This window comes from Zingiber officinale, chromosome 4B, assembly GCF_018446385.1.
Source record: "Zingiber officinale cultivar Zhangliang chromosome 4B, Zo_v1.1, whole genome shotgun sequence".
NCBI lineage: Eukaryota > Viridiplantae > Streptophyta > Magnoliopsida > Zingiberales > Zingiberaceae > Zingiber > Zingiber officinale.
In genome coordinates, this window is record NC_055993.1 from 130,615,448 (window position 1) to 130,642,728 (window position 27,281).

At 34.7% G+C, this 27,281-nt stretch overlaps 4 protein-coding genes across 8 annotated transcripts; all 4 read right to left on the reverse strand.

The window, feature by feature from the left end:
• Positions 1-689: 689 nt before the first annotated feature.
• LOC121976763 (secretory carrier-associated membrane protein 2-like) lies at positions 690-13,140 on the reverse strand. 2 transcript variants are annotated; one of them, XM_042529083.1, is made up of 12 exons: positions 12,980-13,140; positions 8,759-8,821; positions 7,439-7,501; positions 6,455-6,488; positions 6,153-6,275; positions 5,219-5,281; positions 5,056-5,149; positions 4,913-4,958; positions 4,757-4,824; positions 2,936-2,984; positions 1,267-1,332; positions 690-1,118 (listed from the first exon to the last, which is right to left on the reverse strand). In XM_042529083.1, the coding sequence occupies exons 1-12, from the start codon at positions 13,034-13,036 to the stop codon at positions 1,032-1,034; spliced, it is 813 nt and encodes a 270-aa protein (XP_042385017.1). In that variant the 5' UTR covers positions 13,037-13,140; the 3' UTR covers positions 690-1,031. The 2 variants fall into 2 exon arrangements, with proteins under 2 accessions (XP_042385017.1, XP_042385016.1); XM_042529082.1 differs by having other exon boundaries at positions 8,759-8,824; positions 12,980-13,139.
• Positions 13,141-14,716: 1,576 nt separating this feature from the next.
• On the reverse strand, positions 14,717-16,695 carry LOC121976764 (pentatricopeptide repeat-containing protein At2g38420, mitochondrial-like). 3 transcript variants are annotated; one of them, XR_006110687.1, is made up of 3 exons: positions 16,593-16,695; positions 15,040-16,474; positions 14,717-14,953 (listed from the first exon to the last, which is right to left on the reverse strand). XR_006110687.1 is itself a non-coding variant. In XM_042529085.1 (2 exons), the coding sequence occupies exon 2, from the start codon at positions 16,429-16,431 to the stop codon at positions 15,256-15,258; it is 1,176 nt and encodes a 391-aa protein (XP_042385019.1). In that variant the 5' UTR covers positions 16,432-16,474; positions 16,593-16,695; the 3' UTR covers positions 14,717-15,255. The 3 variants fall into 3 exon arrangements, 2 of the variants coding, with proteins under 2 accessions (XP_042385019.1, XP_042385020.1); XM_042529085.1 differs by having other exon boundaries at positions 14,717-16,474; XM_042529086.1 differs by having other exon boundaries at positions 14,717-16,495; positions 16,593-16,685.
• A 928-nt stretch (positions 16,696-17,623) lies between these two features.
• LOC121976765 (protein DETOXIFICATION 44, chloroplastic-like) lies at positions 17,624-23,147 on the reverse strand. 2 transcript variants are annotated; one of them, XM_042529087.1, is made up of 13 exons: positions 22,825-23,147; positions 22,597-22,706; positions 22,225-22,383; positions 21,980-22,143; positions 21,494-21,629; positions 21,194-21,290; positions 20,982-21,079; positions 19,000-19,163; positions 18,823-18,894; positions 18,591-18,707; positions 18,417-18,512; positions 18,220-18,341; positions 17,624-18,157 (listed from the first exon to the last, which is right to left on the reverse strand). In XM_042529087.1, exons 1-13 carry the CDS (start codon positions 23,046-23,048, stop codon positions 18,085-18,087), a joined length of 1,632 nt encoding a protein of 543 aa, XP_042385021.1. In that variant the 5' UTR covers positions 23,049-23,147; the 3' UTR covers positions 17,624-18,084. The 2 variants fall into 2 exon arrangements, with proteins under 2 accessions (XP_042385021.1, XP_042385022.1); XM_042529088.1 differs by having other exon boundaries at positions 22,597-22,749; positions 22,825-22,944.
• A 758-nt stretch (positions 23,148-23,905) lies between these two features.
• Positions 23,906-26,582, reverse strand: LOC121976766 (ran-binding protein 1 homolog c-like). The gene is made up of 4 exons (XM_042529089.1): positions 26,336-26,582; positions 26,103-26,254; positions 25,898-26,023; positions 23,906-24,479 (listed from the first exon to the last, which is right to left on the reverse strand). The coding sequence occupies exons 1-4, from the start codon at positions 26,509-26,511 to the stop codon at positions 24,250-24,252; spliced, it is 684 nt and encodes a 227-aa protein (XP_042385023.1). The 5' UTR covers positions 26,512-26,582; the 3' UTR covers positions 23,906-24,249.
• Positions 26,583-27,281: the final 699 nt, after the last annotated feature.

Sequence of the window (27,281 nt, forward strand, 5' to 3'; positions counted from 1 at the left end):
TTACAATTGGATTACGATCATGATCCAACTGTAAATAACCCAAAGTAGTATTCGAACATGTCAAATATTGAACCATATTTCTTTAGTGGCAAACGTGGTCTAAGTACCGACTCTATGTGTATATATATTATCACTAAAAAAATACCTAATTTTTTTTTTAAAATATTAAAACAATACAGCTATAAAAAATATCCTAAAAACGTTTGTAATAACATAATTGCTAATATCAATTTTTTACCCTAATAACTTTTAAATAAAGCTCTTATACATGTAGCCTATATCAGTATTAAAACTAATTTAATTAAATTATAATAATTTTAATCAAATTAAAATAATTTTAACTAAGTTAAATATATATATTAATATAATAATACTTAATATGTGGCAATTTAATTAAAGAAAAATAATTTTACTTCCAACAGTATATAGTTTAGGGAATGAAGAATAAGAGGAGGCATAATTTTGAATTTTTTTTTAAAAAAAAATAAAATGCCCTTATAATAATAACAAAAATAAAAAAGACTCAAATTTTTACCCTTTGTTAAATTACTGAGTCAGGGTCGAATATTAAAACTGAATGCACAAAGCTCCCGCTAGTATGAAATCCGAAGAATGATCGGACTACATTAGATCTATTATGCAGTCTAATCTTATCAGGTATTGAAGCAATTCTACTATTGTACCAATAGTGATAGTCTAATGCTGCATTAAAATTTTGATTCTAGATATGTTCTAACCAGCATTGCATGTAACAACAAATAAATATGGATCATAACTCGTTAACAAACACACCACAAATTTACAGGGAAAACTGAAGATAGCAAGGATGAGTAAGAACAGGGCTTTGGAGAAGAGCTATACACGCACTAGATGATTCCCAAATGAAAATAAACGACGAAAACTGTTATGTGACTCGAGCAACCAAAACCTGAATGGTATGATGACTTGCATGAATGACCGAGAAGAAACAAGCAAACTAGAGCACAGATCAAATACACGCTTGGTCGAGAGAGCACTGACAACGATGATATTCATATCGCCGCTCTCATGGCGACTTGTGCTGCTTCACGCTGCATCTCTGCTGCCTTTCCACTCCCGCGGAAGTACATGTACACTTGCTGCATGGGATTGTGAGAACAGTTGAGCAAAAGAATATTTTAAGATAGAATAAAAGAAATTTGTTCAAGCTCAAACTTCATGCCAACTTTTGTAGTATATTTTCACAGTACATAGTAAATAGTAAATAGAAAAGGAAAAAAAAATCACCTGGATGACCCAAACACTGATCAGCGCCTCCAGGCAGAACAAACCAAATCCAACAAAATAGAAGATCTGAAAACAACAAAGAACGGTCAGAAAAAAAAAACTTTTTTTTTCTTTAGAGTCTGTTTTAGCTTTTCTTCCATGTAGCAAAAAGGTGATTACGCTCACCTCATGTGCCCCTCACAACCGTCCCTAGGTTATTAAGGGAGGTAAATCATTCTAACTTTTCTTCCACAATTTTATGGAAGGGAAGTCCCTTGCATTAATATGTTGTTATCTTGTATCCTTATAGCCAACATAAATAAAGGAAAAGTAATTGCTGCTCAATTATAACAACCTAGTACAGGCTCTAGTACCCCAAACTTAATCTGTACAGTTCGCGGTAGCATGAAGCTAGGTAGCCTTAATATGTCAAATGAGAAATTTCTTTCATAAAAGCAGAGAAATGCAATCACAAATGTGATCCAAATTTAAGAAAACAAAAGTCTTGTTTCAGAGATTATTTCACACATAATTTGTGATGATATTACATTCAACACTTGACCACTACTACTCTTGAGGAGTAAATCATCCAAAGGTAAATAAGTACGAGAAAATGAAGGGATAAATGAGTTTGAGTGGATGAATAAATCCACATATTTACTATAAGTGAAATGATTTATTCATTTCCTTTTTATTCACTTGAATAAGTATAGGTTGGGTATTGCCAGGCTTGTGTATGAAAAGCTTGTAAAGCATGCTTGCATCAAAATTATATGGATGGATGAATAAAATTTGAATTGCAAATACTAGCGAAGAAACTATGCCTGGGAATTGCAGATGAAATACAAACTTAGTTGTCAATATATAATTATCAATTGCACAATCTAGGGTGAAAATTTATGTTAATCATATCATAAATTGATCATATCATTTGGGTCAAAAAACATTATATTAAATAATACAAACATAATTGCATATTTTTAAAAATAATTTTATAAAGTGTACAATTAAATAGTCTCGTTTTATACGAGATAAAAGTTATTAGTGTTTTTTAAAATGAATTATCTTCATAAACAAGTTAATTTGTGTCAACTCATTATGCATTCAGGTTGTGTCTAATATTGTTTGCTCTAGTACAACCAAACTGAAGTGGCTTATTCCAACCACATGATAAGCTCAATATTATATATATATATAACAAATTAAGGAAGGATATTGTATGATCATATCATCTTTAGCGAATAACATGAGACTAGTTTAAGCGAACAACTTAGGCAACATTAGCAATCTCTCCTTTGTTTCATCCTCACAAGCCAGAGTATATATCGTCATCTTCACACCACATCAATGCCTCTCTTCATCTACCTTGGTCCCCTTTCATTTCTCCTATCGATTTTTTTCTTAATGACTATGATTCCTTCAATTATATCTATGTGCAAAAGAGGAGCCCGGTGCACGAAGCTCCAGCCAATGAGGAGTCCCGGGGAATGGTCGGACCATATTGGATCTATTGTATGCAATATTATCTTGCATTTTGTAAGAGACAGTTTCTGCAATTATGTCTCTGTGCAGTATGAAGAATTTTTGAGAAATGGATAGATTATATAATTCCAGCATCGACCAACAGAATGAACTATGATTTCAAGAATATTAGGATGCTAAAGGCATTTTATTGCACATGAGAACTTACCCCAACCAAAACTTTGTCACCGATAAGATCCACTGCTGGCAAGATACCTCTGCAGCAGATAACATGGACATGAAATTTTGTTATGATTTTTATAGAGAAAACAAATTATCCTCAAATTTGTATAGTGTCAATCTCCAATGAAACATTATGTTAAAAAATTTACTGACAATTCGTTATGCCTACTAGCAGGATTAAGGTAAACAGGTAAAAGAAACAAAAAAAAAAAATCTTTGCAGATCAGCTCAGGCCATCAGATTTGAAGTAATGGTGTAACATTTGCTTATTGCATATGTGCTTCTGAAGAGTTTAAGTTGCCAGAAGTTCAAGCTTTAAGGACTTGTGCAGAAACCAGCATTGTTCAACAATATATCCAATAAGGTCCATGATTCAATGTGAATTGCTAGTAAGCATGGAAAATTAGAAAAGATATATTTACCAAATAATGGAATGCATCGAGCTAAACAACTAAAGTCTATTCTTGTTGTAAATTCCAAGAAAACTATATACTAGTAGTTACATGGCAGGAAATCTAGACAGTATCAGTATGCACCATCACTAGGCGACTGATTTACAAAGACACAGACAGAAGGCACCTTTATTTGTGGACACTCTCACAAGACTACTATAGTAATTTAAGAGGACAATAATGTTACAGGAAAAGAAACATCCAAATTTTTATCTAGGGAAATGAATAAACTGAAAATGAAGGGTTTTATTGAAAAACATTTCCTAATAGAATCCATCATGTTAGGAGTTTGGATAGGAGAAAATTTACTCATATTTCACTGAGTATGAGGATAAGCATACAAAGTTGGAAGTCTGATAATTGCAGTATGGATTAGAAAATTTTAAAATTATGTTTATTCTAGAATGCCGAAGATCATGATTCCGTTTCATACCAAATGAAAAGGCGAACGGTTTCTGATAGGTTCTCCAATGCAACTAAATCCAAGACAAATAAGGAGAACGAATAGAAGGGGGGAAAATGATAACCACTAAGGCCATCAAGTGTTGACAAGCAAGGAACCTCAAGCAGCCAAGAGAATATCCTTGCACAGCCAGGAGCTAGATTCAACTATTTACCATATATTTTCTTTCAAGAATTTAGAAAAATTCAACAATCCAATAATTACAGTTAGTAGCATGATAATAGCAGCATGTTGAGGTCTTGCTAGTATAATGATGAAGAAAAGGAATCAAATTGAAATATATTTGAATTTTAAATTCCAATTTGAGTTGTTTGGTTTTAATTCGAGTTGTTTAGTAATTAGTTTATTTAGATTTGTTATCCTTCAATTTGGATTGTCCATTAGTAGTGATAATTGTAGTTCCTGATGTGCTTTTAATCATTAAGATTTTACACTATGAATTCTCCAAGAGATTTCCTCTGTGTGAGGCTTAGTTCTGTTTTTGTTCTATGCCTTATAGCATACATCAAGGATCAATCAATGAAATCAAGGGTTGAACAAGCCAAGAATCTAATTGTCTTAACAATCAGTAAAATAAGATGGGAACAGTTGTCTTTGCTTTTTACTAAACTTCACGAAGACTGCTTGCAAGGTACATGTATCAATTTAACAACACAAGTAAAGCAAACCCTTATCCTGGATGTAATAAGCTAGGGATATGACCAAAAGTTCCACTTCGTTTCATGTGTTAGATCAAATGAAAAACATAATTAGATTAGTAAATAAGTTGAGATCAAGCTGCAAGTAGTGATCTTTATCAGAAAGAAGTTTGAATTTAAATTATCAACAAGATTCATATCAATGGCAACAGATCATTAGCCATCTAAATTTCCTAAAAAATACTAACACTTACGTTAAAGATTTTCCCTTGAAAAATATTGGAGGAGCAACAGCAGCATATATGACAAAAGCAATATGAAGCTGCACACAAGTCAGAGACACAATGAATGAACCATAGAACATCACTGAATTTGAAAACCTGATATATAATGAAAAGACAATAACATACCAAGTAAAAGAGGAAAAACCATCCAAAATTTAATGCGCTTTCCGTCCTATGTATGTTGCAATGTCATTTATACTATCTAAAAGATAGGGCTAGTAGATGGTAACTCGAATGGCTATAGAAAAAAGGTTAACATAGAGTTGTACCTCATAGCACGATAAAGAGGCCTGTACCATAATACGTATGCACCAGGAACACCTGAGATGAAGTATATAATCGCAAGAAACCAGATCTTGACGTCTACATGTTAGAAGCAAGTCAAATAAGTCCAGTTCTGATATGAAGGCATCCACTCAAGTTTCAAAATACCTTGTCCTTTAATCCATGCAGTTGTAACTGCTATGATATTCCAGAATAAGCACAACGTTAGACCTGCCAAACAAACAAAAAACTCCCTGAACATTTAGAACTCAATAGCTAAACATAATGAGTAAATACTCATAAAAGAAATTTATTTTAAGCTAGTGAGAGTCTCAGTTAATATAACCATAAAATAACTCCAGGCAGCATATGCATTCAGAAACAACTATTTGGGCATGGACGAGAAACCACACTCTAGATGACATAATGGCAGATGAATCTCAACAAAACTATAGAAGAACTCCAGCCTGCTTATAAATTCAATACAAATTTATAACAACAAAAAGCAGTGCATCCTAACTATTTGGGACATGGATCTTATCTGCCATAAAATACCAGTCAGTTAGAAACCTTTAATTGTCAGCAAAATTTATTTTGGTCAACTCGAATTCATAACCTAGATTCAAGCTGCCTCACTCTTAGAATGTATCAGTCATCTTTCAATATATTCACATCTTTAATCTTATTTTTCCTGATTTATCATCTACCAGAACAACTCATACTAAATAATTAATATTACTCTCCAAGTAATCCCAAACATCAATCTCAACATTTATTTCTGCTCAATTTGTTGTTTCTTTACCACCAAAAACTAAAACATAATTCTTTTTATCTACAATGTCAATCCAGCATGATGATGAAATAAAATCAATCTAAATGTAGATATGGATCTAGAGTGTCAATATAAAAAGGTAAAAATAAAATATCATCAGCCATAATGCTTAATCAAGATTCTTCTCTGTTCTACCTTCATAGTTCGCTTAGACCATTGAAAAAGATGCAAGCTTATATGTGCTCTGAGTTAAAAAAAGGAAAGCAAGCCAAATTCTAGAACCTTAAAAATAATGGAGAAGGGCCCACTATGATAAGAGGTTATACATACCTAACAATGAGGCAAACGCAAGGTATTGCAATCTTTGCAGGTGGATTGGTATCTCATTTGCGATATCATGATGAATAATAGGAAAGAAAGGTGGCCAGTTTTTCTCATTTATAATAACTCCAGCTGCAAGAAAAACAAAATGTATGGCTTCGATCAATTTGGGGTCAAACAAGTATCAATATACTTGGAAAAACAACAGTGGTCATTGAAAGAGAGTGAAGTCATTGACTTGCCTCCTACTAAGAAAAACAACAATACTTCTACTATAAAAAAATATTAATCTTTTTATGAAGGAAAGTTACCTTGTGCTGCAGCCTCTTCTTTCCTTTTCAATTCCTTACATGAAAAACAGTAAATAAAAACAAAATAAGTGCACACTCTCTAAATTGACACGCATAAAATGTATATCAATAATTGGCAGATCAAAAGTAGATGTGCATCATCTAGAAAATGTTCCATTTAAGATATAGGCTTCAACCTTAGATCTAAACGGTTCTTACAAACACTTATTAGAATAAACACCAAGGAATAATTTTTATTTGCACTGTCTACTTTAATCTATATTATTTATGGCATTGTCACCCATATATTCTAGAAAAGTCATATATCAAAAAAGTGTGTATCTGTGTATATATATGAACAAACAATAGAAATATCAAAATGTGGCTCATCCAACCACACAGTCAATTTTGTCAAGACAACAGAGCATCATATTTCTTTGCATCCTTTGCCATCTATTTAAACCATGGCAACTATGAGTGCTGCTTAGTCCAATTAGAATACGTAATGATCAAGCATTTAAAAATTTAACACAACTTTCTTTCAAAGTTAGAGCTTTAAATAAGATACTTGAGACTTTTGCCAAGAATATTAGTAATATTATTTTAGATAATATTTAATTTAAGTAAGACTGAGCTATGATATGGGTGTCAATTGTTTTTTACTTCTAATTTATCCTGATTTAAAATTATCAGTATATATTCAAAAATCATCCATTATGCATTTATATGACACACCAACTTAGCACAAACTAATGCAATCACCCAAATATTTCTTCATCCATAGGATGCTCTTGGAACAAATGAACAATCGACCTTACATAAAACAAGAAGCTTATTGACCAACTAAACAATCGACCATTCAATGAATTAATTTGTGCCATGTAAATTGACTTCAAAAAAAAAAACTTCAACATAGCCATTTAGAAAAAAGAAAGAAAAAAAAACTAAACAAAACATCAGGATTAGTACAAATTTGCATTTTAAGAGTCTAAGACACTGACTCACCTTTTCCCTCTGATTTAACTCTGCCTCCTTGGCTTGTAACTCCCTTTCCTTTGTCTTCAGATCCTACATTAAAAAGCAAAGATTGTGAGGGTATAGGAAATAGCAGTACCTCTAAACCAAACACTACAAGCAATGCAATCAATATTAGAAATTGATGTTAAAAACAAAGACTATTGTCTGAAGATAAGTGAAAAATGGTTTTTATTGTTGTCTCAATATCTATGATGCATCGAAGATATTTATGGCATTTTGTTATGCAACAGACATAACAAAAATAATCTTAGGTCAGAAACACTACACCAGTAGGAAGATAAATATTGATGAACCACTACATTAATTGAATTTCTGTCACCTACTATTTACTAGAAGAAAAAACATCCAATAACTGCTACCAGCAAACAAACTCCCAAAGCATAAAAAAAATAAATTGAAATTGACGAAAACAACAAATTGAATTCAAACTATTTGGTCCAACTACATAAATCTTATCTCTCCATTGAATTATACAACAGTAATATGCTTAGTAAGTCATTAGTCATTCCAAGGGGCAAATGCATGGATCCATTTGTAAAAATCTCCAATGGTAAGCAGACCCCTTAGCTTAAAAATTGTAAGAAACCTCAATAGGATATTGAAACAATCAAGAACAATATGGGTGGGTATAATTTCATTCTCATATAGTCCCTAGTCAATCTAATTTGCCAATAAATTCACATTGGATTATTCACACAACATCATTGGAGCCTCAACTGAAATGAAAATTGGTTTGATTCATGGTTACTAGATCATAATGAACAAACTTAGGCGAACTAAGCATTATATAGAACTAAAATAATTTCCATTCATATTATTTTCTACTAACTGGTAAGTCCTTGCAATTTTGAAACTGATAGACAGAGGTTAGTGCAGGAAGTTTGCGTGACATGACTATTTCTCCTGATTATCTTATGTAGGTTCTTTGGTCTTCTTGTGTCCTTCATACTTTAAGTCTAACTAAGTTTGACAAAATATGAAACTAACCTACTTTCTCATATTTTATCATCTTTTGGGAAATTTATAAATACACGAAAATGAATAGGTGGAAATTCTTAATTCAAAATAACGTAATGAAAGTAAATGAGATGAGTGATACTGTTTTTTTGTTTAAATTGGCACCCGGAGTGATACTGGTTAAGGTGTATATGTGAGCAGGTGATGCTTGATCAATTTTTAGACATTAAAATTTTAATCAAATTCAAAGAAAGAAGTATCCTTAATTCGTAAAACCACAATCGAACTTGACTTAGGTTACATAATTGCATGCGCATGCAGCATACATACTGTTGAACTTAGTTTTCCTCCACCATAATTTGATCCAGCTGCTTTTCCTCGTACACCAGGATCCTGCTGCAATTATCACCAAATAATAGTAATTCCAAAATCTATGTGGAAACAAGTAGACACTTCAACATCGTTTCAGAAATTAATTAAATTAAACAAAAAACCACCAAAGAACCTTATAACATAGGGCAAAAATCAAAAGGGTGTCCCTTTTTCCAAAAAAATCAAATGGGCACCCCTCCCATGATTTTATCCCAAATCACCCCTTGATTCAATGCGTAGAAGCTACCCAATAGCTATTACAACATATGCAGTGTGAGTTTGGGATTTAAGATTTAGTGTCTAGGATTTAAGATATCTGAATACTATTATATCAAAATAGTTTCTACAACTGTTTTAAAGTTATTTTTATAAAGTTTAAATAATTTTAACCAAATTGGTAAATAGTATTTTAATATAATAATGTTCAGATGTCCTAAATCCTAAACCCTAAACTCACACTAAACACGTTGTAGCAACTACTGAGTAACTTCTACACGTTGTAGCAGTTACTGTTAGAGTGTATACTAAAAGCCTAGCTTTTGGTATGAACATTTATCTAGAAATAAGAATCACATTGGTCAAATGTCTACATTTATGATAAATGTAGTTGCTCAATTAATTTATATTGTAGATAACATGGTGTGTGGTGTCACACACAGAAGATCATGTTATCGGTTCCTTATAAATTATAAACAGTGGCTCACGACCATGATGGAAAGGAACAAACCATTGGAAGGTCGTAGTGTAATTAGGTGTTAGTTTATCTTAACTATATAATTACACTAGTACACTTAGAGTGTATTGAGTAGGACCATTTGAGGTCGTTTCTTTTATACTGACTTTATAAAGAAACAAAGACCTCGGTTATTATGGAAGTGTGTGCTCTTAATCCTAATATAATTACAAGCACATATATTTGATATTTATTTCTTTAATTTATCAATGGGTGAGATTTAGTTCGATGAATCAATAAGCTCGATAAGTTGGGAAATGATATCACTTATAGTGTGTGTTGTTGATTATAGAAGGAAACTGTGTCCTAGTAATCTAGGTTGAGAATGTCCCAAGGGGAGCCCATAAGGATTGTCATGTTAAACCCTGCAGGTAGTCCGACATAACGAGGAAGTTGAGTGGTACTACTCTTGGAGCTAGATATTAATTAAGTGAGTTGTCAGTAACTTACTTAATTAGTGGACATTTGTTATCTTAAATACAGGGAGACTAACACACTCATAATAAGAAGGAGCCCAAAATGTAATTTAGGATTGGTGCGGTAGTTCAATAATAGTTCTCTAGTGGAATGAATTATTATTGATAAAATTAAGTTGTGTGTTCAGGGCGAACAGGATGCTTAATTTTATCGGAGACCAAAACCAATTCCTCCTCTCGGTCCTATCGTAGCCTCTTAATTATAAGTACTATACCCACCTGCCCACCTTCTTACCCATCCTATAGGGTCCAAGCTAGCTTGGAGGCCAAGCTAGCTGGAGACCAAGCTAGGGACCAGGTATGTTCATGGGTGAATTCATGTGGCCGTCCTTATTAAAATAAAAAGGAATTTTAATTTTAAAATTTTTCTTATGTGGATAATATAATTTAAAAGAGAGTTTAAAAATTTAAATCCTTCCTTTTATAAGATTCTACAAAAGATTAAGAGAAGAGTTAAAATCTCTTTCCTTATTTGTAGATTAAAAGGTTGATTTTAATTTTGGTAAAAACTTTCCTTTTAATTATATTCATGATTTAAAGAAAGTTTAAAAATTAAAAATTCTCTTTTATTAGTTTCTACAAAAGATTAAGAAAAGATTTAATATCTTTCCTTATTTGTAGATTGAAAGGAGATTTTAATTTTAGAGATAACTTTCCTTTTTAGAAATTATCCACATGTTTAAAAGAAAGATTTTAATTTATAAAATTTCTTTTTATTAACCAATCATGAAGGGATTAAAATTATTGGAGAAATTTTTATAAATTTCTAGAAACAAATTAGGAAGTTTTAATTTTTGTTTTAATTAAAACTCTCCTTGTTTTGGGGAGAAGAGTGGTCAGCCATTATAATTTGAAAAGAGAAAATTATTTTAATTAAATAAATTTTCCTTTTCAATGGCAAAAGAATTAAGGAAGTTTTTATTAAATTTTCCTTATTTGCCAAGACCAAGGATTATAAAAGAGGGGGTAGAGGAGGCTTCAAGGCTAACGACTCTATTCTATTTTTCCTCTCTTTTCTCCTTGGGTGTGGCCGGCCCTTTCTTTCCTCTCCTCTCCTTTGTGTGGCCGAAACCTTCTCATGGTGGAGATAGCTTTGGTGGCCGGATCTAAGAAGGAGAAGAAGGAGAGAAAAGAAGCCTCTTTTCTAGCATCCCTTGGAGCATGGTGGTGGTGGCCGAACCTCTTCATCCTAGGAGAAGTTTTGATGGCCGAAACTTGTAAGGAAGAAGAAGGTACTTGGTGGTTCTCATCTCGGAAGATCGTTGCCCACACAATGTCCGAGGTTAGAAGAGGAATACGGTAGAAGATCAAGAGGTCTTTCTAAAAGGTATAACTAGTAATTTTTGTTTCCGCATCATACTAGTTATTTTTGGAAATAATACTAAATACAAGAGGCATACGATTCTAGAGTTTCGAATTTGTTTTCGATATAGTGTTCTTTTGTTTTTCTTTCCCTTGTGATTTGATTGTTCTTTTCGGTTAACCTAAAGTTATTTTAGGAAATTAAATATTAGCTTTCCATAAAAGGTTTTGTCTAGTCGGTGGTGGTTGCTCCCATATCCAAGAAGGCCATGTGCCTCGCCACGTCAGTACTGGGAACCAATTATGGAAATTAATATTTAATGGAATTAATAACTTAAGGTGATTTGGGTCGAACGTGTTAAGTTCCGCAGGAGACCCAAGTCAAAACCTAAAAGAACGAATAGATTAAGTTTTGGATCAAACGTGTTAAGTTCCGCAGGCGATCCAAAATTTAATTTAAAAGAATACATGGTAGCTAGGAAAAGGTTCAGACCTTTGTACAAAATTTTTGTACAGTGGAACCTCTAGGTTTTCCGAGTAGCAACCAACAGTTGCTGGGTAGCTTCTATACGGTATCAATATTAAATCCTAAACTCACCCTAAATACGTTGTAGCAACTATCGAGTAGCTTTTACACGGTATAAATCATAAATCCTAAACTCACCCAAAACATGTTGTAGCAGCTACTGTGTAGCTTCTATACATTGTAGAAGCTGCCCGATGGCTGCAACACGTTGTAGAAGCTAACTGCTACGATAGCACTGGGTCAAAAGGTAATTTCGGGATAAATCATGAGAGGAGCGCCCATTTGCTTTTTTTTGGAAATAGGGGCACTCAGTTGATGTTTCTCTTAATTTGGGACGCCTTTTTGAATTTTGTCCTATAACATATATGTGCTGGTTTTCTTGGAAAAAAACGCTTTTTTCACCAAAAGTTTTTTAATCATTTTCCAGAGGAAAGGGATATTCCTATCACACACAAAAAGAAACTTAACGGCATTCTGAAAAAAAACACTTAATGTTGGATCAATCATAGTACTTTGCAGACATTAGAGAAGTTAGCGATGGGACTGCCTAGATACTAGTTTAGCGTACCTTTCTACTCCCAGAAATAGTCCCATAAGAATCTAGCAAAGCATGAATTCTCAGTTCAAGACCAACAGTCTTGGCTTCTTACAAGTCATAAAGCTAAAATAGTCTAAAGACTGGATTGGCTGCTTAGTCCAGGTCAACGCGAAACTTTATTATCAGTATGACATAAAACTTGATGAACGGAATAAAAACAGTAAGTATTCGATTCCAGGGTCAAATTTTTGTGGCGCCGTTTCTCATATTGGAAGGTTAGATCGCGAAACACTAGATATATTTCATAGAAACAACACAATAAATAAGCACATTATAGGGCAAACCCTCAATTCAGTATCAACTCAACAGAACACGAAAGAAGACATCTTTCGCATCCGGCGTGAGACTACCAAAACCAAAAGACGTCACTGACTCACAAAAATAAAAAAAGAGACAGCAATCGGAAAACAATCTCGCCGAATCGGAATCTCACACTTCAAATTTTCAGCTTTCAGATCTGGCACCAAATCTAACGTACGGGCCAAGGGCCGAAGAACTACAACATTGAGAAGTAACTGAGGACAGATGAGAACAATGGACTCACTGCGAAGGGATTGACGTCTTCCTCGTGGAAGGGGTCGGCATCGTATCGCCTCGCCATCAGACTTCAATCCGCTTGTTGGTGCGTGCGAGAGAGAGAGGGAGAGGGAGAGAGAGGAGTATGTTGAGCTGTTGACAACCACTCCACGACTGGGAGTTAGTGTCTGTTGTACAGGTCTGGGTTAGTGGAAAACAAGTGATCTTTGTTCAATGTATGAGATTGTATCAGAGGTCAACGTGACTTCGGATGGAAGCAATTGCAAGGTTAGAATCGTACAACAAGTTGTAGACTATCACATGTCTCAGCATCAAAATCAAATGGGATTAGGCCCCTTCCCCGTTCGATTGAATTTTAATCATTTTGACTGATCCTTCGTTTTAAAAAATAAAGTGTCCCCCTATCTCCTCATGATCGGATGATCATGATATTTTTATGATGTGCACTATATGTTTAAGATATGATTTAGTCCGTTTAATTAACAAGGAGACATGAGAACGTATTATTTTTTGGGATCATTCTCTGGTCCATAGAGGATCTCAACTCAACACTTAATTTTTCCATCTCGATGCAGATCCTCTGGTCCGTATTTTGCAGATTAGGGAATGATCTATTTACCTGTATTAGTAGAAATTGATGGTTTCTATCTATTTTACAGGTAAGGACTATCAATCTCTACCAATATATATAAAGAGGTCATCCTCTGATCCATAAAAGTAAATCAGAAGATCTCATCTGTTCCATCTCCAATGGAATTTGAAGATGTGGTATTTTAGGGTTTAGCGTAATGTAGCATAAAATTGTAACTGTGTGATTCAAGGTTATGAGTTTAAATTATGAAAATAATCTTTTATAATATAAGTAAGACAATATAAGAAGACTCAATGTTTTCAAAATTTCTATCTCTAGTCATTTGAGAGTCATCTTTAAATTGATTTTGTAATTTATTTCCCTCCTTGAAAATTGACAGTGAAAATATTTGAGAGGAATAAAATCACCTTGTGTTACTATGTCTCTAAATTCCACATTGACGAGAATTTTCTTTTATTTGGCTTAATATATTGTTAATTTTTATATCAATTTTTTATGAGAAATTTCCAAATAGACGTAGAAGTTATTTCAAAAATTAATCTCATAAAAATAACGAAAGAAGTCCAATTTTAGTGGTGCAATTACGAAGTACTTAGGGCATCTTTAATACTAGAACCTCAAAAATAGCTTTTTTATTTCATAATCACGTTGAAAGTAAAAAATCTCGTCATTCTCTTCACTAAGAAAAAAATTCCATATACCTTTTGTATAGACCTTACACTCAACAATTCACATATTTTTTAAAAAAAAATAATTTAATTAAATCAATATTATCAATCGAATTAGACTTGCACCACTACAGTATTGATTTTCAAAAATCAATACCACAATATATACAGATTTTTTAAAATCAACATCACCACCAAAATATTTAATCTAGGAAAAGGTTTAAAAAAAAACATGCTCTTACAATAATAACAGGTTTTTGACATGATTTTTGAAAAGAATTTTATTTTTCAAAAACTTGCATTAGAGATCTCCTAAATCCCTGAAGCTAGGATGTGCCCTAAACAATGAGGATTCAAATATCCTCCAAGATATATTACACCTAGGGAGTTTGGACCATTTGTATTCACTTGTGCTTTCCGATTTATGCTTGTGGTCAATGAAAAATTTTTATAAGACCAGATCAATCATCTTCAAAATTAATTGGATCGTAAGAATTGAATATCTGGATTATTAAAAAAATAAAATACTTACAAGAATAACTAAGAAAATCAAAATTGAAATGAATATTTTCGAAGTCGACTACATAAATTATGCTCCAAATTTATTACGACTTAAGAGGAAAAGTCATCTACCTAATCTCAAAAAATAAAAATAAAGATTCTTTAATCAGCTTCACATTTGATTTGCTCCACTAAAGCATAAGCTGAGATTCAACAGCATCTGAAATAGAAGATCAGAACACACTGTTTTAAAACCACTAAAATGCACAACTGAAACTCACATAAGATGCAAAACAATGATACAACCTTGAATCAAGGATCCAAGATGATTTGATTCAATGTAATCAAGGATTCATGGGAGGTGAGTTAGCATAATTCTTTGTCAAGAATGAAGGACACCCTTCTCAAATTCCAGTTGCTTCGGAGTCTAAGACTTCAGGGAAAACCCATCCTTGCCATTTCCATCAATAGCTGGTGTGCTTCCTCCACCTGATCTTCAGAAACCAATCCATGCACAAGGTTTCAAAAGAAAGTGGTGTCAATTATAGGCATTTTCTCGCGAACCTCCTGCATAAGCTCCTTTGCTTTAGCCATCTCCCCTGTTTTCGCGTATCCATCGATCACAGCACTGAAGGTTTCGACATCAGGTTTGCAACCGGCTTTCTCCATGCAGATTAACATCCGACGAGCTTTTTCGAGATTGCCTTGCTTGCAAAGTCCATGTATGTAGGTGTTGTAAGTAGTAGAACAAGGTACAAGACCTATCAGAAGCATTTCGTCAAACAATTCATCAACCTTCTTATAATCATTTGCCAAGATGAAAGCATCCAAAATCCTATTGTAGATCATGATATCAGGCCTTTTGCCCTCCATTCTCATCATCACTAGAAAGGAATGTGCATCATCGGCTTTGCCTTCATCGATAAGTAAGCTGATAACATGGCTATACTCCAATGCACCAGGATCGAACCCGGCATTTCGAATCTTCTCCAAGAATTCTATCACCTGAGCAGAACCTCCCTGTTTGCAAAGTGACACAAACACAATTGAATACAATCCAGCATCAGGATCACATTCATGGAGTTGCATCATCTCCAGAAGCTCCATTGCAAAGCTCAACTTCCCGTTCCGGCAAAGAGCTTCTATGAGGATGGAAAAGGTTGTTGCCTCGAACCGAATGTTCATCTCCGGCGCCTTCGACAGCACATCTCCGACCATGGCAAGGCCCTCCTTGCTCTCGCAAAGAACAGCAAGCAATGCGTTCAATGAAACCACAGAAGGCGTGCTCCGAAACTTTGGGATTCTGAAGAAGAGATCCACGGCGTCCTGGAGTCTGCCTGTTTGGCCGAAGTTCTGGATCACAGTGACAAACATTCCTTCTGGAACATCAAATCTCTCGTCTTTCTCGAGATGCTCGAGGACAGAAGATACGTGAGCGAGCATGCGATTTCGGAAGAGATGTCTGATGACGAAGGCGTAGGCGGATGGGCTCGGATCAGTGTCGTAGCTGCGGAAGCAATTAGTCAAGATGGAGATGTGATTGGTCCCGTCGTTTGGTTCTTCGGCAATTTTCTTCTTCAAGGTATCCATTGCCAGCTGCTCGCTGAGACTCCGCTGCCGTTTGCCGTTGCGGGAGGATGCAAACCATCTGCAACTTCTCATACAGATGTTCCTTGCACAAGAACTGGACATGATCATCCTGTCCTTCGCCTATGCTTTCTTTTTCCTCGGTTGGTGATTTCTTCAGAGGAAAAACACAAATCTTATCCGAAGATTGAGCAAGAATCATTAAAGGGAACAAACCTAGAAGAGAAAGGGGAAAGACCTTAATATCTCAAGATCCAATATTTCTTACTTACCTTGAAGAGAAACACTAATCCGCGCAGTAAAAAAATCTCCGAACAGCTCGAGCAACGCCCGGCCTTCCGCTGCCGTCCTCTGACGCTCTGCACGGCACTAGAGATGATCCTTTAGCATTTTATCCGTGGGAATACTTTCATTCTACCTCAGAGTTTTTCTTCGTGTGCATCGCACCCCTCAAAGTTTTCATAAAGTAACTTTACAACAAAATTTGATTTAAGTTAAATTTAGATACTAACTTTGTAAATTACAAGTATTTATGAATGCATTTGTACATGTTTAGATGCGTCCGGTATTATGGTGTCAAATTATCACTCAGATAAATTATTACTGATAAATTTTAACGGTGTAGGAATACCTCAATAATATATATGTCTTCCTATATAAAGAATTGTTCTATTGGCCTATACCTTCATAATGTATCTCTCTTTTAATATTCATTGGATAATTTTGGAAGAACTCGGAATGAAGATTATCATCTTCTGCCACAGATTTATACATGTTGAGATACTCAATTTATGTAAATTACAAGTATTTATGAATACATTCGTACATGTTGACTCGTTTCATGTTCTTCCTTTCTTTTTTTTTTTTCTTTTTTTTTTTTTGCAAAAATAAAATGATAAAAAAAACTATAAAAACATTTTCCTTTTATCAATCTCCAAATTCTGAGGAGCAGTTTGAAATTTCACCTTTTTATCAATCTCCAAATTCTGAGGAGCAGTTTGAAATTTCACCTTTTTATCAATCTCCAAATTCTGAGGAGCAGTTTGAAATTTCACCTTTTTCTTTACTATAAGGTATAACAAAATATCATAAACTTTCATGAATAGATCTTGGAAAGCATAATAGAAGGGTCTATTCCCGATAAAATCGAACAAATAATAATTATAATTTCTTAATTTATCTCCCCATATAAGGTCCCCCATATAAGGTCATTAGACCGACCGTATGAGACCACTTGGGTGAGAAATTCCCCCTTTTACTATAATGGGAAGCATAACAGTGGATGAACAAAGAGCTTGCAAGCTCGTAGAAAAAGAACTAATACAATGATCAACTTTTCTGAAAATGTAGACAACAAAATAAGAGATCATTCACTTGAAAAAAACAATCTTGGAACAAAATGGATTCTAGTTCATGTTGAATAGTGTTGAAGTATTCTGTAATAACAGCAGTGGCAGAAGGCAACAGATAGTTTTCCTTCACTGTGAGCTCTGGCGACCAGAAGCTGTGTTAGCTATCGAGGATGAGATCAGAATAGAACCCAGTGTATGATGCAAACAGGGTTGAACTTCTCCATGCCTTTTTTGAAATGATTTGCCCGATGACCGCAATTGTCAGTATGTCGGTTAGAGTTGTTAAACTTACTGAAACTTTCGAGCATCTGCAAGTTTAAGTCTTTCACAATCATCCTTGTCCAGTGATGCTGGTTTCATAGTCCATTCGGTGTGCGTAGTTAGTTACCGTCAAGATTGTTGATAGTTTATTTCATGACTCTTTTATGGATCCTATCTCAGTATCTGACCATAATATTTTCCACGGGCCACCTCTGGTTTGTAATCTGAAAGAGAAGATATTAGTGTCACAAAAATATGGATGTCTGAGGTAGATTGGTTTTTGTACCTCCAAATTCCAGCAATGGCTCTTAGACTCATAAAGAGAACCAAGCCAGCCCACACTCCAGCAAGTCCAAATACAGGAGAAACCACGAGAAGGAACGCAGATGAGATTAACCCTATGAACACCTACGTAGCATATATTTAAGGTAAATGGATGGTAAGCGAAAAAATACTATTGTTCGAGTGTAAAAGAGATCACACCATTGAATATGCAGCATATGAAAAGTCTGAAACGCCATAGTAGAGCCCGTCAATCACAAAAGCAAGGGCATTGATTGGTTGAGATATGGTCACGAACTGCAAATTTTCAAGATTCATTAGAGACAAAGAAAGTGTCCAAGTTTTAACGATTATGCAAAAAAAAAAAAAAAATACCAGAACACCAGATCTGGCAATTTGGAGAACAGCAAAATCGGTGGTGAATAGAGTTGAGAATGGCTCGAATCCAAAGAACAATAACACACTCAGTGCAATGCCAGTTGTGGTTCCAATCTGTTGGTGATTCAAAGGATGATGAAAAGGATTTAGGCTTTAACTAGTAATCATGGACTCATGGGCACTGATGGGCCTTCATAGAAATGTGTTCCACTAAATGCAATGTACAAACCTGTAGAACCCTGTACACTATTATACGAGCTTGTTTATAGTTCTTCACGGTATATTCACTTGCAAGCAGAGCCTGTGAAAAAAGTTTGTGTTTTCTTAATATTATAAATAAGCTGAAAATGGAGTTATCCTATTTCTTGATTTCTGAAGAATGAAGAGGTTGATTAGGATATTTGACCTGACCAGCAAGTGCTAAAGCATCATTAAGCAAAGATACCGCCAACCAAACTTGCAGGCATATCTGGTGACCAGCCATGGGAACTGGACCTTCTTGTGCTGCCAGCGAAGTTGAAATTGTCATGGTTATGAGCACTGCAATGGTTCTTCCAACTAAGAGGCCAACTGCATAAGAATAGCATTAAATGTATTATCCCTCAAAGAAAATGTATAGTATTCAGATTTTGTGTTCTATGTGGTTTATAGCCATTCATAGATATATAACTAAAGCAATCACAATAAGCCTAGAATGGCTGGTACCAAACGAAAATCCATAATCCCTTGTTTGTGAAGATTGTCAGCATAGAAAACAATTTAACAAATGTAAAAGAATTTATGACATCACCTAATTGGGTCTCATAATGCTTTCCACTCCACCCATGAACTCATCTCATACAAAGTGGAATTTCCTATTCACGATATACATATATGATATCTGAATATGCCTCATAAATAGTGGAAATTATGCCTGATTTTGCCAACTAATACTTTTTTGTCTTAATTTAGCTCTCTTAGCATTTATAACCAAAGTAGATATAATCTTGCAAAATTGGCATCATCAACAGTTTGGAAATGGAACTTGAGAAATAGTCCAGCATGCAATATTCAGAACCATAAGATCCCAACTTTAAGAAAACAAAAACAAAATAAAAGAAAAGAGAGAAAAATCCAACTAATTTCATTTTAATTTTGTGATTCTCTAAAGATCAAAATGACACTTTGGAAGTGCTTCTTCAGCGTGTTGGGTTGTCTTTTGGGGAGGTGATCTAAGATCACAAGTGATCACAAGTTAGCAATATCACTTCTGGAGACTCATTCAACATTCCAACAGAACGTTAGAGTAGAATATTATTCTATAGGGATTAAAAGTATTGCACTTTCATTAAGAATATATTACTCATCTGATGACATCTGAGACCTTGATTCTGTAACTGCTTAAAGAACAGGATGTGACTTCTGGAAATGTTTCCGACCATGCTAGCACAACTAAAAATAATAATAGATTATACTATTTTATATGTTTATAGCCTTTATTTTTCAGATACTATATATTAGCAAGCATAAATTCATAAAGTTCGTGATTTTGAAAGATTGAGTCAAAGATGTGACAACAAGAATTTTTGTTGATTTTATTGCTATCTACATGAGACAGGGAATTTTTGGCTGACAAAAGATACTGTGGAATCTGGGAATGCATATTGTATCACTTTCGTACTTTTGACCGTACAAGTATTTAATTTTTGCATTAGTAGAAAGTCTATTCATGAGAAGGGGAGCCTTGGCGCAACGGTAAAGTTGTTGCCATTTGACCAAAAGGTCACGGGTTCGAATCCTCGAAACAGTCTCTTGAAAAAAGCAGGGTAAGGCTACGTACAATGGATCCTTCTCCGGGACCCCGCATGGTGGGAGCTTCATGCACTGGGCTACCCTTTTTTTTTTTTTAGAAAGTCTATTCATGTTGGACATGTTGTATTCTGCTACGGAAATATGTGTATGCTACTGCCACAATAAATAATTCCTACTTTTGATAAGTGAAATTGACTCATATACATTTTTTTTATCACTTCACACAGAGAATTGTCAAATTCCGGCATCATACTGGGGTAGATCAAAAGCTTGAGAATCAAAGTTCACATATAATATAACAAGCACAATGTCAGTAGGATATAGAATTTAAGTATGGAATTGTAAAGTGAAATAAACACATGAGAAGAACCAAGTTAAGAGAGTGAAATTTTTTGCCTCGGGTGGTACTTAGCTGTGTTTAAGGAGCCTTTGGTAGAGGCAAAAAAAAACATTGGTGCATCCTCACATAACAAGCTTCCCTTACTACAGACTTCAAAAATAGTAGTAATCCTAGTTTTTTTCCTTACTATGAAGCACTCAAAAATATCATTTTACATATCTTTGTTTATTGCTATTAAAATGATTTAGGCAACCTACCAGATTTCAGATATTGACTCATTCCTTCCCCATTTATATTTGCAGATAGTATAACTTTCTCATTCAGCTTCCAGAGGAGAATACCAGCTATCAAATACCTTCAAGAGAACCAAGCATAAAAGTGACTTAATTAATGGCAAAAGGGGAGAAGTAAGAAAACAAGAACCATGAATTCATTGGTTTGCCAAAAATATCAGATTGCATACACATACTCAGATGTAACTGTAGCTATAGCAGCACCACCTATGCCTAGACCAAGTAGAAAAATCAAAATGGGATCAAGGATTGCATTTAGCAAGTTTCCAGCACCTGATATGCAAGATGATTGTAGATGTTGCTCAGTGATGAATATGGCATCGACAAAATAAGATGTGAACAATAACTAGAAAAACTAAGTTTAATGGTGAAGATGAGATAGAGGGAGAATTAAGCAATCTTCAGTAGCACTGGTAAAGAAACAACCAAGTAAGCATAAGTTACATAAAATCAAATGTCGAAAACATAATACTTACAGACAGCATATAGTGGTGTTTTTGTATCCTTAAAGCCACGAAATGTTCCTTGTGCAGCAAGTGTCAATACAATTGCAGGAGCACCAAATGCTCGTAGGGTAAGAAATTGTTCTGCAGGTAGTCGCATAGGTGAATCCTGCAACAATCATAAGATGGTGTCAATTTCCATAGAGGCATAAGAAAGCATTCAACTACCATCCTTTATTGCATTGCAGAAATACTTATTAGATTCTTAGCAACAGTTCTAACAGTTAGCTTCAATTCCATGGCTCTCCTTTAGGGAATTTTCTACGTTCCAAAATCATCAATATAGGAAATCATGTTTTAACAACAAAGAATGTAATTATATTTCCTTGACTTTTTTCAGTATGCAATATCCATTCAGTTGAAAAGAAAGACCAAGAGTTTACTTTAGTTGACTACAGTTGTGTAATGATGATGAAATTTCTAGAGTAACTATTGTGACTATTGCCTGATTGTACATACAACAGCTATACCCATGAAATCCATCAGCGTTCTCAAGCCAAAAATTAGACCGATTGATTCCAAAATCCCAACTGCAGCAGCCAAAGCCAAAGAAGTCGATACTGATGGAAGAGACTTCCTGCTCTCTCCATCAACTTCACCGTTGGGCTCGAGTTGCAAAGATTCTGTGCACAAACTACAATCTTGACTAAAATATGATTCCAAAAGTTATCCATCTACTTTCACACAGAGATAAAAACTCCTACCTATTCCACCAGCAAAATCTTTGTCCCCAGGACGAGGCTCAAGAGCCTGCTGAGCAGCAACAAAGGACGTAGTCACATTGAGCAAAGGAATGTTAAACAACTTCGATACCAGATTGAAAACCGAGACTGAGACACCAATTGCTGCTAGCTCAGCTGACCCTATTGAAGTGTTATACAACTTTACATGGCGAGAAGAGAAACGATTAATAAATAAATTAGCAACATGGCATCAAAGTTCCGCCAAAATGCTCCAATTGAAGCAATCCATGCATGAATGAAACAGTCAACCCAGAAAAACTGCAAGCTTTCTGCCAGACAATGGCAAGATCCTCAAAGATAATAAATTTTGAAAGAAAAAAAAAAGACCAATACCCAAATGTCCTACGAAGGCGGTGTCCACAAGCAATGCAATGGGGTCAGCAGCAAGGGCCAACATAGCCGGAACTGCAATGCCCAGTATCTCCAAATTGATATCGTCGCCTCTAGGAATCCCCAATAGAAAAATCAATTCCTCAACTCAAAACGCTTGACCAATTGGAAAAAAAGACGTAAATTTCGGCAGGCGGGCCAAGGAACCTAGAAGAAGCACATAACAAATACCTAATTCGATCCAGGAGGCGTGAGACCGAGCTGAGGAGAGGTTGGAAGGTGTCCGAAGGCCGGTGCTTGGCTTTCTGACGGGGGCTGCGCCGGTTCTGAGTTCTTAAGTGGGTTGTGCGGCGAAATAGGAGATGCTCCGTGTTCGGTGTCCTGGTAGGTGGCGAAGGGGAATAAGAGAGACGCGAGAAAATTCGGACGGGAGCATGGGCGGAGGCGATGGCCATGGCTGGGAAGAGAGCGAGAGACCCTGTGGATCCTAGCTACCGCGGGCGCTTCGCGACCATAAGCTTGAAGCTTCGTCTCATCTCAGGGAAACGTGAAATATCTTTTTTTTTGTTATTTTTCTTTTAAAAACATTCCATTATAATTAGGCATTAGTATTTAGAGAAATTGTTCTAAATTCCATGGTGAGTTTAATTTGCACGTTTTTTCATTTTTGAAAAATTACATATATCTTTTAAAAAATAGAAAATGACTTTTTATCCTTTTCTATTTTCTAGAAAACACTTTCTATTTTTTTTTAAAATAGACACAAAAAATACAAATCAAATATCATTTTTCAAAAATACATATTTTTTTTCAGAAAATAAAAAACACACAAATCAAATGCACCCATTATTTTTATTTTTTTTAAATATATAAAATTTAATACATTTAAAAATATTTTTTTATCAAATTAAAGAGACTTTATTTTAATTAAATAATATTAAATTTAAGAATTTTTACCGATATAAAAAAATTATATCTCATTTTTAATTTTTTAAAATGAGATATAATTCTTTTTAAATTTAATATTATTTAATTAAAATTATATATGACAAAATCAGTGCTCAATTTAAGGAATGGGAAAAAAATAGGTAGAAATTGAGGAGTAGTTTAGTTTTGCCATTAGAGATTTTAGAATAATTTACTGAAATTGCATATTTGACCACCTTTTCATTTTACCTCCCGTATTTTAAAATATTATGTACCATATTGTGCAACGTATAATTTGCCTTTCGATTGGAGGTGTTTAGGTGGAAAGAATTCTTTTGAATTATTACACAACATCAAAGATTTGGATCTAATGACTTAGAAGACATAAGGAAAATAAGGTTCAGGAACAAGTTCAAACGACAATATTCAATATATTACGATCAATTCCCCTAGTCAAAAACAAAAAGCTGAACCCATGTAACGTAAGAGGGAGTAATGAAATCATGCAACAAGAATATAAACGGCAAATTCCATGATGAAACCAAACATGATTTGAATGCAAATCAAATTCCATCGAGACTTCACTTTCTGATGTCAAATATATGCTTACCAGAAGACCACCAACCTTGATCCACCTCTTCAAACACCTGAACAAATTTGAACTGCATATGCAAGGTCTCCATGTAAAGGGGCCAGCAAATACTACATTTCTAATAAGCTGGACAAGTATCACTCCTTGGGTTGTTCCTCATCTTTGGTTTGTGTTGTTGATTTGGCGTCTTCTGGATTGATTGAATCATCAACAGATAGAACCTCTGCGGCCTTTGTTTCTTTGCTGTCATCTACCCTCAAGTTAAGCAAGAGTTCAGCAGCATCTGCGGATTCCTTGCTCTCTTCTGCTGCACTCTTTTGAAGAGACTCTGTGATGCCCTCAACCATCTCGATGAAGTTCCTACAGTCTGTAGTAGATGAGGAATGTGATAATAAGGAAGGATTGGGAAAAGTAGTAGTATTATTATAGAGACTAAATATGATGGATACGTTAATTCAAATGACATAATAAGACTCAGCACTCTAATGAAATAAACAAGAGAAACGAATTTTATTTCTGCTCAAATTCAAAGAATAGCAAGCTTCTACAATAAATAATAACACACATGAGGCCTATTCCTTTAAAAAAAATGGTAAATTAAGAAAGGTGAATATGTAAGGAAAAAAAAGGACAGACAGACATAAAAGTTATCCTTTGAGTTGTCTCCTTTAGAAGATCTATATATAAAGGATGGATTACTTTTTCAGATATAACATCTGAAAATTAGTTTTCTAACTTGACAGAGAGTTACAAAGGGCGGATGTTCAAATCTATCTTTTGAAATATTTATCTTGCTTCTTTATTTGACAAGGAAACAAGAGACACAAGGTCCATCCTTTGACTTATAGCTTCAAGAAACTGACCCTAAATGACATCGTTTTCTTCCTTATGATTCTGTCAAAGCAAAAAAAGATGGATGCAAGTGGACGAAAGAATAGGAGGAGCAAGAATTTAATTCTATCCAATATCTTAATTTCATTGCCGACCTCATCTATATACCTTCATTATATTTGACCAAAAATGAGTGAAGGGACATTATTTTTCCCAAACGCAAACTACTTTATTTATCTTTACTTCTACTTCTACACACCTTCATGATTAAACTACTCCCTACACTTATTTATCTTCACTCTTACCTCTCCTTAAGTAAATATAAGGGTACAGCAAGAATAGTTCTCGGGAAGTAACCATGTAAAGTTGCTGATAGAAGTTAGGAAGACTAAACTACATTTATGTACAATATCTAGTTAATTCTTACTACATAGTCTATGATGATCAATAATAAGGTTTATCATCAGAAGGAAGTTCAAAAATAATCAGGATTGAAAAAAAATCATAAAGCTCAGTAAATAGAATCAAAAATGCCTAGAAACAAACAGGAAGAGGTATGCAGGCTGATAAGCAAAGTAAAACGTAGGTGATATCTATATTCCACCTCAATCAACTTGAAACATTGGCTTGGTATTCAAATTAATCATTAGAAATGTAACTAGGTTATATGCTGCAACTAATCATGAGAGAGCCTCAAGTGTAATATTTCTTTAAAAAAAATCTAGCTTAGAAGCTAAAAGAATACGCTTAATATTAACCCTGTATTATTCATAATCACAAAATAAAGATGCAGCTGATAAACGAACTATGTAAATTATAACTATGTACGAGTATGGATATAGTCGAAGTGTCTTTAACTAAGATTTAGCAGCTTCAAGCATTTAAAGTTTAATCACCCAATCCAACTTGCATGAAACACAGGATTATTTGTTCGGGATAAATTAAAGATCTCACTTCCTACAGAACCGAAGCGAAGACAGAACATCTCTTCCTTCAATTCCCCATCAGCAAAATCCGCAGCATGCCACACGCACGACTTATCATTCCCCGCATGCTCCTGAATCTTCATCGATGGAATAACTGAAATAGAGAAAAGGAAAATTGTAGATCCAGCGCAACAAGAACTAAAAAACAAATACAAGAAGAATCGACCACTCACCGAGATGGTTGGCGCAGATCTTGAGCGTCTTGTCCTGTCGCATCACTAAACGAACCTTTCCGGTCTCCCGGTGCTTCAAAAGCTTCACATTACCCGTGCCCCTCTCCTTCCACAGGTTGCCTTCCTTGTCGAACCGATAAAGCTTAGATTTCCTGACGACAAACAAGCAGGTCAGAACTAAAGACCCCGAATCAAAAAAGCACAAAAACGATTCAAGAGAAGTAACTCCTTACAGATCGAGCAGGACGTCCTCATCCTCCTCGCCGGTGGTGACGGAGACCTCCGAGAGAATGACGATAGGTGCGATTTGAGCTCCGGTATCCTCGTCCTCGACGGCAGCGGTCTCCTCGTCCTCGACGGCAGCGGCCTCCGCTGCCTCGCCCTCGAGATCGGGGTTGCTGCTCGCCATGGAATCCCAATCGGCAATGGCCGGGACCAGAAATGAATACGGATCGAAACGGGGGAGATATGGAGTTACCGAGTTAGGGCATGATCTTATATAGGAGGAAGCGTTGCGGTGAGAGAAAGACAGAGTGGGGCAGTCGCATGGATTTCTATGCGGACTCGTCGTAAAAATGAAAAGCAGGCCAGTTATGCGATCTCAAAAATAAAAAAACGTCTTTTTAAATTTAAAAAAAACATCAGGCTCTTCTTTCATTTTTTAATCAAAAAAGTTATCTAATGTAAAATGACATAATTGCCCAAGTATATAGAGTGTATTATTCTTTTTGGCATGTATTAAATGCTTCGGATCAATCAATTATAAGAATAAGATAAATTCATAAAAACCATAAAATTATAATTATTACATATTTATAACCGTTATTAATATTATTGAACAAAATAAATTTATATAATAGTAGTTCTTAAATCATAATTGTTATCATTATCAAGTGCAATGAAAATATTGTTGAATAGATTAAGTCCATCTTATCCGTTCAGAATGTAAATTTAAAATCGGTCCTTCAAAAAATTAAAAATCTATCAAAAACTAAATTTAAAGACAATCAATCAAAATCAATCGGAAATTATACATAAGGATAATCTAATCATTTTATATATAAAGAGAGAGAAATGATAGCCTACGGACTTTTATTTATAGAATGGTACGGATCATCCGGCATGTCATTTTTTTCATAAAATCTTTTTCTTTTTTCCTTCGTTCTCTCACGAACCGAA